Source organism: Pteropus vampyrus, unplaced genomic scaffold, assembly GCF_000151845.1.
Source record: "Pteropus vampyrus isolate Shadow unplaced genomic scaffold, Pvam_2.0 Scaffold515, whole genome shotgun sequence".
Lineage (NCBI taxonomy): Eukaryota > Metazoa > Chordata > Mammalia > Chiroptera > Pteropodidae > Pteropus > Pteropus vampyrus.
In genome coordinates this window covers 552097-566346 of record NW_011889296.1, presented here as the reverse complement: position 1 = coordinate 566346, position 14250 = coordinate 552097, and the positions used below count along the sequence as shown (strand labels likewise).

Genomic DNA, 14250 nt, shown 5'->3' with positions numbered 1-14250 from the left:
TGTCTCTTTTCTCGTAGTCTGCCATTCCCAACCTCTTGGTTTATTATCTAAATATCTTAATCAGCAGTACAGCATACTATTATTGCACCCAGAAGAAAAATAATAGCCCCAGATCAGTCTTAAAGTCTGCATTTTCTGATCCTACACCTGGTCCACTAAAATCTACTAGAAACAAATCACACAAGTGAGCAGAGTGGTAGTGCTATAAACCTTCTTTTTGGCCTGTAACTTCATGCTGGAAAATCTTAATATTCCGATCTTTGTCAGTTTCTGAAGTGCCCATCAGGATCTCCACCCATCCTGGCCTCCTTTTCTCTACTCCAAGAAAAGGTGTTTCTTTACCTCTTAAAGGCCAAGTCTTCCTTCTGATGTTTGATCCTACCCTCTTCCCTAGCCTCCTGAAGATTGCTCTTTACTGCAATCTTCAAACTCTTTCTCTTTGTTGGTCTTGCATTTTTAGTCCATTGATATGTTCATCTCTCTCTAGTTATCCTATCCTTTGTTTCTCATCCAGCCTTCCCCTTTATATTCCATTGATTCTGCAGTCCTTTACAGTCTACCTTCTTATTCCTCTGAAAATGCTTTTGCTTAAGTTATTACCAAACTCAGTAGATAGCTTTCAATCCATATCTTAGTGGATATTTCTGTTTTATTTTTATCTTTCTGGAAATTCTTAACTCTTCTGTGATGCCATAGTTTCTTGGATCTCCTTCAACCTAAATTTTGTACTTTTCTTTCTCATTCTGAGCTTCTCCTCCTCTTTGCCCCGTGGCTGTTGGTCTTCCTGGGAGTTCTGCCCATAGCTCCCTGGTCTTCTTACTTGGAATATTTGTTCTTGGCTCTCTGTGTCCTCCTATTTCAAATATTTTCCCTCTTCCTACCTCCTCATTTCTTCCCTCTCAGAAGATGACCTCACCTCCTGTAACACAGGAAACATAAGCCATGAGACAGAAACCCTCTCACGCTCGCCCCCAGGCTTTTCTTCATCTGCCCATTTCTTATGTGTTGAAGTCTCTAAAGGTTGTATTCTAGGTCCTCCTCTCTTCTCTGTGTGTTCTCCTTGACCCAGATCATCTCTTTCTATGCTAATGACTCCTTAATCTATATCAGTGTCCCTGAAGACAGCCCCACTTGGAAGTCTTACATGCATTTTAAACTCAACGTGTCCAAAAAAAGTAATCAGCTGTACCCTCTTCTTATTACATCACCCCTGCCTGCTCTTCTCCCTATGTGCCTCCGTTATTAAATAACACACTATTCTCCCACTTACACAAATAAATACCTGGGGAATCATTCTCTATCTCCACCTCTCTTACCTCCTACATGAAACCAGTTCACAAGTCCTTGTTTCTTTGCTTCCTAAATAATTAGGAAATCATCTAGTTCTCTCCAGTGGTAATGTCATGATCCTAATCGAGGTAATCAGTCTCTTTCCCTTGCATTACTGCAGTAAATTTTTAAGATACATATATGTATAATTTATTAGTCTGATGACAACTCTGCTGGGGCTTCCCATCACCAGCCTCCTTAACGTGGTTCCTTCTGATCTGGTCCCTGACCCTGTTCCCAGTTGTCCTTTCTTGTCACTCTTTCTTGCCTCTTCGCACTCCATGCTCCTGCTGTAAAGAATTTTCTATAATTCCTTAATCTGCCTTGTTCTCTGTTGCCCTTGAAGCTTTACCTATACTGTTTCTTCCATCTGGGACAATGTCTCCCTTCCTTTCACCTCTGGCAGGGCGCAACGTTGGTGTCATTTTCTCTAGAGATCATGTCTGCCTTTGTTTCCCTAGCATTTGTCAGTGCTTGGTGCATAGGTGGCACCAAATAAGCATTTTCGAAATGTATTATAAAACATAAAATAAACAAAAATCTGAAGTGTTGGGGTTGAAAGCCTTCCCGGGGCCCCAGAGCATTGTTCACTTTCCTCTCCTTTCCCCTCTTCTCCTGCTGCCGACTACACTGCCCCCTGTGCCTTTCCAGATTTTTTTTTTTGCCACTCGACATTTCATGCTACAGCAATATCAAAGTGTACCTAGTTCCCCCATGTTCCTCCCCACCACACTATCACATTCTTTTTCATTTCTGTGCTTTATGATCATTCTGTACCTTGTACCTAAAATGGCTTTTCCATTCCTAGTCCCTTTTTTTCTCCTGGCTCACTTATTCATTCTTTCAAACTCAGTTTAATCATCAACTCTTTTTTAAAATCTTTATTTTTCAAGTATTGTCAACATACAATACTATATAAGTTTCAAGTATACAGCATAGTGATTGGATGTTTACATAACTTATGAAGTGATCTGTCCGATAAGTTAGTGTCCACCTGGCAGTACACATGACTATTACAATATTATTGACTATATTCCCTGCCTTGTACTTCACATCCCCCATGACTATTTTGTAACCACCCATTTGTACCTCTTCATCCCTTTCCCTTTTTCACCCAGCCCCCCATCCCCCTCCCATTTGGCAACGATCAAAATGCTGTCTGTATCTATGGGTCTATTTCTATTTTTAAACATCAACTCTTGCAGGAGCCTTTTCTGAAACCACTCCCTACCCACTCCAGACTAGATAGGGGCCGCTGTTTGGTGATCTCGTAATGTTTTGTGCATACCTCTGATTACCTAGCAGGTTATTTTAGAATCCATTTATCTGTGTGTCATGTTCATTATACTGTGAGCTCCTACAGAAGAGAGTAACTTATTCATCTCTGTAACCCTGGTGTCCAGCATAGCACTTGATCTGTTTAGGAGCTTTAAATGTTTATTAGTGAGTGAACAGATGAGGATGACCACAGGTATTTCCCAGGACTTTCCTCAGCTCGTTATCATTCTTCCTCTGTACAATTTCCCTGGAGAATCTTTATCTTTTTCGTGTTTTTGATTAGAAGTAATGAAGATGGAGTTATATCTAGGGCCCTCTATAGTCACCATATCCTGCTTAGACCATGGCAATGCAACACCATGATCTGCCCAAGACAGAAAAATACAGAAAAGATAATGGCAACGGAAAGCAAAGTATCACTTTGTTAACTAGGCTTTTGCTTTAAAAACTCAACATAAAAAACACTGGTAAGCTGGAATGAACCAAGTGGTGCCTTCATTTTCTAGCAGCTCTAGAGGATCAACAATAGGGTGCATGTTTGTCCCTGGTGCTTAGTGTCAAGCCAGCTGAGGCCCCTCTCAGATTCTTGGCCTCTAAGCGGAAGAGTCAGGGCACTGGCCTGGCCACTGCCTTGTGACTATGACTGCTACTCCAAAGACATGAAGGTAAGAGGAGCAAAAGGGAGCTGTCTACCCTCTGAGTTGAGAAAAGTACTATCACTTATCCCTCTAGCCTGCAAACAACCACACACAATTTGAGCTATGGTACCTAATTCCTTATTCCCTATTTACCTTGCTTTCTACCATTCTCTAGCTATAGAGCAAGTCTTATCATTAGAGTGTTCTTTATTACCCTGTAATCTTGCCCTGGTCTTAAGGGCACAACTGTATAAGAGCCTTAGGGAATCAGCTTTCTTTCCTATTTCAACGTGGGATCCCAAACACAGAGAGTGTGGCATTCTCCAGGAACACTTGGATATGTGGCCAAAAATGAGAATCTTGTGCTCTAGTCATGAGATCTTTCTTCCTTTTCCATTTAGATAATATTGTGACATATCTACCATGGTACTTGCTTTATCAAGGTTCCTCAATCATTGTTCATTTTCTCCCCCTTCCTTTCTCTTCCCTTCAAAAGAAATTATGTGACTGGAGAAATTTTAGGTTCTTACTGAAATAAAATTTTCTGTTAACCACATCTTTCTTTCCTGCAGTTTCTATTCTGGCTGAGACAGAAGAAATCAAGGCCATTTTGAAGGACGAGGGAATCGATGTGGAGACCATTGCAGAGGTCTACCCCATCAGAGTACAACCAGCGCGTATCCTCAGCCACATTTACTCCAGCCTAGGTGAGGAGATTGGGCAGCCTGCCAGAATTACCCATTTGGTGCAGATGGGTTTCTTTCCTTATTGTTTGTTTTCATCTCATAGCTTTATTAAACTGGACCTGAGGAGGAATTTAGAGTCTCTGCAATCTAAGTTTATAATGCTATATGTCCTGAGCATGCTTGATAATTTTCGGTATGCTTTATGAACTCTCTGGTACATAGGGCATGACTGTTACCAGGCAATATTGTACCTTCATTCCAAGTGTGTGTTTAACTAACGTGTTCTCCTCTTTCTTGGGACCTGTATTTTGAATACATGCAGATTTTATGTAGATTAATAGCCAAGGTACTTGTTTTTAAGTCTTTTATACTTCGTTGTTTCAATTAGCAATAATTACGCCTCTAATAAACCTCATTGGGCACGATACTGCCACTGCACAAAGCTTACTTTGTTGTATAATAAAATGATTGACAGTGTAAAAAATTCTACTTCTTAATGTAATAATTATTTTTAATTGGTACTTAGTTTTATTCACTTTGTATATTAAACTTAAGGATAGACACATTAAACGAATTATAAGTTTATATAAGTTATTAGAAATTTTACATTAAATTACTTACAGAATGTCTAAAATACCCTTGTGGAAGGCTGAATAATTGTCCCCAAAGATAGCCAGGTCCTAATTCTTGGAACCTGTAAACATTACATTATGTGCCAAAAGAGGCTTTGTAGGTATCGTTAAATTAATGAGCTTGAGGAGGATTATCCTGTATTATCCAGGTAGTCGTTAAGTATAATCACAAGCGGTGCTATAAAAGGAAGGCAGAGGGAGATCAAATTGCGGAAGCAGGAGACGACACAACAGAAACTAGAGATTGTAGTGATGCAGCTGTGAGCGGCCATCTTGGCTTTGTGTTCAGGCCTGTAGGCCTCTTTTTGACCTTCATCCCTGCAGAGCTCTAAAAGGGTATGTGTTGTTTTTGCTACTGAGTTTATCGTAATTCGTTACAGCAGAAATAGGCAAGTGATACAGATTTTGGTACTGAGAAGTGGGACGATGTTGTAACAGACATCTAAAATGGCGGGTCATGGAGAGAGGCCGGACGATGTTCTAACAGACATCTAAAATGGCGGGTCATGGAGAGAGGCCGGACGATGTTCTAACAGACATCTAAAATGGCGGGTAACGGAGAGAGGCCGGACGAATTTTGAGTAACACCAATGCAAAGCCCAACGAATTCCCCCGAGAGGACAGACCAGGCCTTGCACTGAGAGAAGGGTTCTTGGCGGCGAGTGTGGAAAGAATTCCACGCACACGCCAAAGTCAGGGTCGAAAGGAAAGTTTGTTAGAAAAGGGGCGACAGTCCACATGGCACGTGGTGTCCTCTCAGAGGAAAGAGTGAGAGCCTGAGGGAGACGGACAGAGAGAAAGAGCTACCCCTAGTGTTCGCGGAAGTCAGCGAATGTCATTCTTCAGTTCTTGTGAGTTATAGTTTAAAGACTCTGTTTACTGTGTCCTTTCATATGGACACAGTGGGAGGGGGAGGAGGTGGCCATGCAGCGTTAACAGCTTGCTGGTAGGTTCCCCGTGGTTTTAGCCATAGGGAATCCAGTTTTCCTATTTCCCCGGTATGGTGCAGGGAAGTGGGTTGTTAGCAACCTCAGCAGGAATCTTCCTTTGTTCTGCAGGCCTAGCTGCCAGGCTGATCAGCATATTGCAGTCTCTGAATGTAGCTTGATTTAACCCTTTAGTTCTCTTGCCTCCTCTCTACAGTAACTTGATAGAAAAGTCTAGAATGCCTTTAAAAAACTTTTGATAGAAATATGGATTTTATAAAGGCATTGTTGGTGAGAGTTCAGAAAGAACAAGTTATTGGAAACTTGAAAAGGATCCTTGTTTTTAGTAACAGACAGCTTGGCTGAATTGTGTCATTTAGTTATGTAGAAAACAGAACTATGTGATGAACTTGGATATTTAACTGAGGCGATTTGGAAGCAAAGTATTGAAATCATTACCTTTTGCCTTTGCTGCTTATAGTAAAATGCAAGACGGAAGAGATAAATTGAGGGAAGAACAGTTAAGGGGAAAAGAACCAAGACTTGCCGAAATTACCAGGCTATCCAGATTGGAAAAGATGATAAAATTAGATCTGCTGTCAGAAAAGCATGCCCTGTAATAAAGGTCAAGGGTATGTGGCTGGACAGCCTTTTGCTAATGCTTCAGAAACATTACAATACAAAATCAGAGTATTTGTTAACCCAAGAGGTCTATGTGAAGGGATTAGGTCAGTGTCTCATGGACTCCCTCAGCCATCTCAGCAGAACCCTAGGAATCAAGATGGGATTATCTGGGGAAGATCTTGGGGAGGACCCTGTTGTTTAATGGCTTGAACCCCCATGATGTACGTGTAAGATCCACAAAGTTGTTGAGAATGTTGTACTAGTAGAAACACTGCCAACTTGGGTGGAAAAGAACAGAGGACAGGATAAAAGAAGGATGTGGGGCAGTCAGGAAGCAGGCTCATAAAACCACTCAGCTGCAGACCAGTACTATCCTTCAAGAAACAGGAAGGACGACTTCAAGGGAGGGCCCCTGGGTCCAGTGAGAGGTGTCTCGGGCTCAGAGGGCAGAGCCACAAAGTGTTATTACCACTCCTTGAAACCTAGTGGTGTTTGCCCAGTGGATTTCAAAATTGTATGGGGCCATTGATAAATTTTTTCCTTTAATTTTCTCCCTTTTGGTATGAGAATATCTAGAACTTGTATTCTATGCCTATATTTTGAGTACGGATAACTTGATTTTTTTTTTCAAATAAAAACAGAAACAGTAAAAGGCAGCTATGGAGAAAAATCAATGCAACTGCCATCTTCCCCCCGCAGACCGATCCAACTAGGAAAGCTCCTGGTGCTGTTTTGTAATTCAGGCAGTTAGAAAAGGATGCCAATCAAACTGGCTATTTCCTATTAATTGCCGCTCTTTCACTCTCTTGAGTTTTTTTTTTTTTTTTGCCCCACTGTAGATAACAAACCCAGATGCAGAGTAGCTGAGTGACAATGGCTTAGGCAGCGGTAATTGAGTTGCAAAAAAGGTACATTTGTTCCTGAAAAAGAGTGGTATGAGACTGTCTACAACTTGCATTCTATGCCTATATTTTGAGTGAGGAAACTTGATTTTTGTTTCAAATAAAACAAACAGTAAAAGGCGGCTGTGCAGAAAAATCAACGCAGGTGCCATCGTCCCCCCACACGGATCCAACTAGGAAAGCTCCTGGTGCTGGTCTGTAATTCAGACAGTTAGAAAACAGTGCCAAACTGCCTGTTTCCTATTCATTACCTCTCTTTTACTCTTCTGATAGTTTTTATTTTTTGCCACACTGCAGATAACAAACAGAGATGTACAGTAGTTGAGTGGCTTAGTAAGAGATAATCGAGTTGCAAAAAAGGTACATTTGTTCCTGAAATAGAGGTAGGAATCTTAAGAGAAATCAGAAGAAGAAGAAATATTTTGAAGGAGTGATGAAATGAGCTGGGGGGAGACACACGAGTGACAGAAAGATTCGAAAGAAAGCTGAAACCAGAAGTCAGGAAGGACACACGTGCAAGGGACAACTGAACGACTCTGCTGACTCAGATGTGATTAGGGTGCATCCGATATGTGACAGTAACTGCTATGCCTTTAAATATGGTTCGTGAAATGAGTGACTTTAAACCTGTTTGGTAAAGTAGACCACGCAAACGTCTAAACTACAAAAATAGCAGCAAAGGAAAATAGAGAAATGATGGCTGTGAGGGAGCCCTGCAGAGGCCACTGGTAAAGAAGTTCAGAAGGCTGGAGCTGGTTTCTCTTTCCTTTGGACTTGTCGAACGCCTCTAAATGGTCACCTGTAATCCGGACCCCAGTTTCTTCTAATAAAATGTAATACTGGTTTCCAGAAAATCGGTTCAGATTCAAGGTGTACGGCTTGTGTAAAGGTCTCGTAGGATAAAGGGAAAGTTTTACTCTTTTTTAGTAAAACTCTTTGGAATGGAAAAAACAAACGAACCTACAGGATAAACCATAGCTAAAAATTATTTGCAGTATATGTGACAAAGGATTAATATCCCTAAGGAACAGGAACTCCTTAAAAGGCAAGAGAAAGACAGCACAAAAGAGAAACGGCCAAAGGAACTAACAGGCAGTTAACAGAACAGGAAATGTAAATTTTTAATCTACATATGAGTAAAAGGTCTATTTCCTCATTGTAACAGGTATTGATATAATAATTTGCCTTTTGAAAGACAAAAATCCAACTGAGACCTCAATTATCAGATAGATTAAGATTTCAGAATGCTAAACTAAAAAGATATCTTGTACTGGAGGAAAGCAGGTAGAGTCTGTGTATGAGTGTGCATTCAAACATATACGTACACGATATTTAGACACAATGTGTACATATTCTACTTAAATTTTATTAAAATTATGCCTTTTGTAGTTGACAGTGTGTCTTCCCCCTTCCTAAAGTTTTGAAAAATGTTGCTCTGCCACATGAATTTTATTGTATCACGTCCCACAAAATGTCAGACACAAGAATATTGAAATATTTTGACTTACTTGGATAAAATGAATTGTTCCATTGAATAAAAATGTTTCAGGACTCTGCTGCTGGAGGATATTAAGATACACTCATTTCTGTTTTTCGGTTTAGCGTTCCATCTTTAAGCCTATGAGGTTTTATTCAGCTTTGTTGAGGCATAGTTTACACTGATAAGTTTGAAAATCAGTGTACCATTTGCATTTTTATGGGCTTTAAGGAAATTCAGTGTTCAAATTTTGGTAATAGAATTCCATCATTCATAGACTGTTAATTTTATGTGCTTTCTTGTCTCACATGTAGATGATGTGGCTTCTTTATAAGAGGGCGAAGTTCTTAATAGTCTCATAATGCTTCAATAGTCTCATAATGCTTCGTATGTCCCTGAACATGACATCAACCCTAACTGAAACACAGAACTCAAGTTTGTTCAATCAGGAACTGTAAACTAATAAAAAATATTCGCTGATTGGATTTGCACACTAAAAATATCTTGACCATTTCTCAATTCTGTCTCAGGATGCAACAGCAGAATGAAACTCAGTGGACGGCCCTACAGACACATGGGGGTCCTTGGAACTTCAAAACTCTATGACATTCGGAAAACTACCTTTACCTTCACGCCACAGGTGGGTGGAATCAGCTTTACTGTGCATTGAGATGCGTGGAAATCAAAGAGAAACACTAGAGAAATCAAGCATTTACTGGAGTTGGGACAAGTTGGAGTTCCCTGGGCCTTGCAAATATTAAGTTGCTCTGTAAATACTCGCTGAGCTGGACTGAATTGAATTTGCAGCTAGAGCTATGCCGAGTGATTGCGGCTACTGAGGGTAATCCTGGGTGTTGCAAAAGTAGTGACTAGGAATTTTGCCAATGTTTCAGTACTCTAAAAAGTACTGCTTTCAAGATTTAAAAATAAGACTGTATTTCTATTTATCCTTTATAAACAAAATAGTCTTTTTCAGCTACCGAATTATGTGTTCTCTTTGTTCAGGGGAGGGGCCTTGAAGAGCTTACATGTCCTCTTCCAAACACAAATGCCTGTGCTGCTTTAACCGTGACGGTTCACATTGTTGGCTTGACCTTTATTAGCCACGTTACAGTAGCCAGCCCTGTTATGTGTGTGTGGGGAGGAGAAACTGTTTTCTGGAAAGAAAGCTTAAGCTCTCCACTTGTCATCTTACATCCAAAATAGTGCAGCTGAGGGCTAGACAAAAGAATAGACCATACATTCTCTTTCTGACCTTGCCACTTGCTAGCCATACAATTTGGCTAATCCACTTAATGTCTCTTGACCTTAATTTTTATGTATGAAAAGAAGAAAAGCCCTAACTGGGTTGTTACGGAATTAAATAAACTTATGTACTTGAAAACACTTTGTAAACTATAACACACTGTAAAAAAATCTCAAAAAATTATCACGCGTACCAATAGACCACCAGAGACTTTGGAAAGAATTAGGCATTACGTTTGGAGGTAATGCTGCCTTTGTGACATGTTATATATCCTTGTGACTATGTGATTACTTTAAAATATTATTTTATAGTTATGAGTTAATTATTCTGAGCTGTTCCTTTTATTCTTCTCAGTTTGTAGACCAGCAACAGTTCTACCTGGCTCTAGACAACAAGATGATCGTGGAAATGCTCAGAACAGACCTCTCCTACCTCTGTAGCCGCTGGAGGATGACAGGCCAGCCCACCATCACCTTCCCCATCTCACACACCATGCTTGGTAAGGTCACTGGACGCAAGGGATGAATGTGTATTTGGAGTAAGGCATGTTGTTAGGCCTTCAAACTCTTAGACTCACTGGAGAGCTACGTATCATTTATTCTCTCAGTAGTTATTTATTAGCCTGTGCTTAGTGTCAGCTGCTTTTCTAAGCCCTGGGCATATATGAACATGAGATTTCTACTCTCATGGAGCTTATGTTTTAGAATAAATATGTGACAAATAAACTAATGCACAAGAATATGTCAAGTGGTTTGCGAGCTATAATTCAAAGAATGTAGTAGAATAACTTAGTTGGAGGCTACTTCAGATAATTGGTTTCTAGGTCAATTGGCAGAAACTTTATTAACACAGTTCATTTTAAAGACAGTCATAGTACCTTGTGCATCTGTCTTATACTAGCAGAGCATCAAGATTTTATAGATAAATCCCCAGACTCCTTCCAAGGCTTCTGTAACTAAAGCAGTAAAATGTAGCAGGGAAAGTGAAAAGACTTTCAGTCTATCTTTCCTTTATTGGCCGGGCTTCCTGACATTACTTAGTTGAAACTGGGTGAAAGGCTTTGTTGTTCTCACTTCCTGGAGGACTCCAGCCAATACTGAAGCCCTGCTTCCTTTCTGTATCTCTGCTGTCACTTCCAAAAGCCTGTGTGGACTGCCAAAGTACACAGGATTCCCTTTCATTAGAGAAGAATACTTTGCCATAAATCACTCAAAGTCCAGACAGACTGTTTGAGATTTTGTTCGCATCTCTAAAGTGCTTCAAAAGCACAGGAGTTGAAGAAGTAGGGTAGTCTTTCTTGTTGTCTTTCTTCTTCATTTAAGACAATTAACAAGTGCTCATTTAATAACTACTGTGTTCCCTGAATTGTCTTTAGAAAGTGTCAAGTCTAATTGGAGAGTCAAAGCCAATACACACACACAAAAAAATAGAAAACAGTTCAAGACAGTAGATAAAGAAGCACTAAACAATTAGATTAGTATTTTCCAGTGAAGGTGATCAAGTTGTCAAAGAACATTTCTTGACAGAGGTGGGATTTATTCAGATTTTGGGGATGAGTAGCATCCATATGGGAGTGGGGAAGAAGGAAAGATACTCAGCTGAGGGAAAAAATACCACGAGTGAGACCTAGAGATAGGGTCGAGCTTGTCTTCTGAGTGGACAGAGAAAAGGCCAGTCTGAATAGAGCGGGCCTTGCATGTTACAGTGTAATTATCAACAAAATTGAGTAAGTAAGGGGGGATCAGATTATGAAAACCTTCAAAATAAGCAGAGATATTTAAATCAGGTTTTCTCAGAAGTCTAAAACTATCAAAAAGTTTTGAGCAAGGAGCGACATGATGAAAGCAACGTTTAGAGAATATTGGTTTGGTGACAGTATGCATTGTAGTGAGGAGAATCCAATATCAAGGAAACTAACCCTGGTATGAGGTGATGAGAAGATACACTGGATTGGTGGTAGTAAAAATAGAGTGGAAAACAAGGATTCAAGACTCATTTTAAATAATACCTGCCAACTCAGGTGTTGGCTAACTAGATCTGAGAGATGAATCAAGATAATGCCATGATTTAGAGACTAGGTATATAGTGCTGCCGGTCGTATAAAAGTATAGCACAAACAATTATGCACAGTGCATAATACTTGATAATGATAGTAAATGGCCAGATTAGGTGTTTACTATACTATACTAGTTATTATTTTAAACTACACTCTTTCTACTTATAAAAGAAGTTTGCTGTAAAATGGTATGTCATGTTACACCAGCTGCAGCCTTACACGGGTCGTATTTACTGCGTCTCTTGATTACATCATTTTTATTGGGCTTGATTTAATCCCATGTTGTTTTATACAGTAACATGCTGTACAGGCTCATAGCCTGGGAGCAGTAGGCCATACCTTACAGCCTAGGTGTGTAGTGGGCTATACCATCCAGGTGTGTGTAAGTGTACTCCGTGATGTTCGTGCAACAAAGAAATCATCTAACAATGCATTTCTCAGAATGTGTCCCTGTCGTTAAGTGGCACATGACTGTAATTGGGATGAAATACACAGCTCAGGAAGAAGAAGAGAACTAAACATCTAGGTTTAAATCACAAAGTTGATTTTTGTTTTTTTTGGTAACACTTTATTTCTAAGTGATTACAGCCCATAATCATGGCCACTTCCTTTATGTATCAATTATAAACAAATGTTCTTTAGATAGTATTTTAAATGTAAACTATTTCTAGGATTCATTTTTTAAAATTTAGTTTCAAGTATACAGTACATTGCTTAGACATCTATATAGTTCATAAAACGACCTCCCTCCCGTGGCCCTCCACCTAGTCATCATAGTTATTCTAACTGAATTCCCTGTGCTGTGCTCCCCATCCCCGTGACCACCCATCAGTTACTGATTTGTACTTCTTTAACCCTTCACCCCATTCTCCCAGCCCCCCAACCCCCCTCCCCTCTGTCCACCACCAAATTGTCCTCTATATTTGTGAGTCTGTTTTGGATTAGTTTGTTTTTTGTATTCCTTCAATTCCGCATATAAGTGAAATCATATAGTGTTTATCTTTCTCTGTCTGACTTAAATACCTTCTAGGTCCATCAAAGCAATATCTTTTTCCGTCGAATTCCTTTTCACATGTACGGGTCTTGTTTTCTTATCCTTTCAGGCACTCTATATTTTGGTTTGAGCAGTTAATTCTTTTCCATTTGAGGTACTTATTGATAGGAATACGGTTGTTACCATTCTTTATTCCTGTTTTTCGTACATGTTTTTTCTTCTTAAAGAAATCCCTCCAACATTTCCTGTAATACTGGCTTGGTGGTGATAAACTCCTTTAGCTTATTTTTGTCTGGGAAGCTCTCTTTGCTGGATAAAGTATCCTTGATTGTAGATCCTGGGTCTTTGTCCTGTCGAATATTTTTTGCCAAGCCTTTCTGTCCTGCATAGTTTATGTGTGCTCCCTTATATGTAATTATTTGTTTTTCTCTTGCTGCTTTTAAAATTCTTTGTATTTAACTTTTGGCAGAAATCTTTGGATCCCTGATTTTTGGAATTCTCTGAGCTTGCTGGGTTTTATGTCCATTTCCTTCACCAGGTTAGGGATGTTTTCCATCATTATTTCTTCAAACAGCTGTTCAACATCTTGATTTTCTTCAGTTAGGCCGATCAGACAGATATTCAGAGCCTTAATAGTGTCTCAGTGTCTCATATGCTCCTTAAGTTATTTTTATAGTCTTGGCATCTTTTTTCTTGCCATTCTGATTGAGTGTCCTGATTGGCTTTCCCATCCTCTAGATATGGCATTTGATCCTCTTCTTTATTCACTTTGTTTATTCCATCTCAGATATGCTTCTCATCTCAGATAATGTGTTCATTTCAGACTGGTTCTCTTTTCTAATTTCATTTCTATTTTTATGTTTTTTTAGCTCTTTGTGAACTTCTCACTGAAATTATCTCTTCCCAAAAGTTCATTGAGCGTCTTTATAACCAGCGTTTTGAACTCTTCATCTTCATCTGTTAGATTACTTGACTCCATTATATCTGGATCTCTGTTCTGTTCTATCACATGGTTTCTGCTTCTTTGTCTTCCCATTTTGGCTGCTTTCTGTGTCTGTTTCTATGTACTAAGCAAAGCTCCTAAGTCTCCCGATCTTATTAGTATGGATTTGTGAAGTAGGTGTCCAGTGGCACAGTCCTGAGAGGGGTTCAGCTGCAGGCCAAGTTTAGCCCCAGCTTGTGCCCCTCCGGAGCCACTTGTTAAGATTCAGCAAGCAACTCAGAGATGCTGTGCTTATAGTTGCCTCAAGAGGCCACACCAGAAACCAAGGCCAGCTGCCACAAGCGTGAGTCCAGACGCTGCTCAGCAAGGAACATCGGACTCGCTGAGGGCACACCTGCATGTGGCTTGGGTGGGGCCTGAGGTGGGGGAGGTGGGGTTTCAGGGCATCCTCTGGGTGGAACGACCTCTGTTATCTAGTTTGATGACGTCTGGGCTATGGTGGCTCTGTGTCTGTGCACT

The 14250-nt window shown here is 40.0% G+C and overlaps 1 protein-coding gene across 4 annotated transcripts in view; it reads left to right on the top strand.

The window, feature by feature from the left end:
* The window catches only part of PHKA1 (phosphorylase kinase regulatory subunit alpha 1), a 94389-nt gene that overhangs the window by 34431 nt on the left and 45708 nt on the right, over positions 1 to 14250 (top strand). For all 4 annotated transcript variants that reach the window (XM_023524978.1, XM_011383358.2, XM_011383357.2 and 1 more), the window contains exons 14-16: positions 3818 to 3952; positions 9023 to 9132; positions 10093 to 10237. In XM_023524978.1, the coding sequence (XP_023380746.1) occupies positions 3818 to 3952; positions 9023 to 9132; positions 10093 to 10237 (390 nt within the window). The remainder of the gene's footprint in view (positions 1 to 3817; positions 3953 to 9022; positions 9133 to 10092; positions 10238 to 14250) is intronic.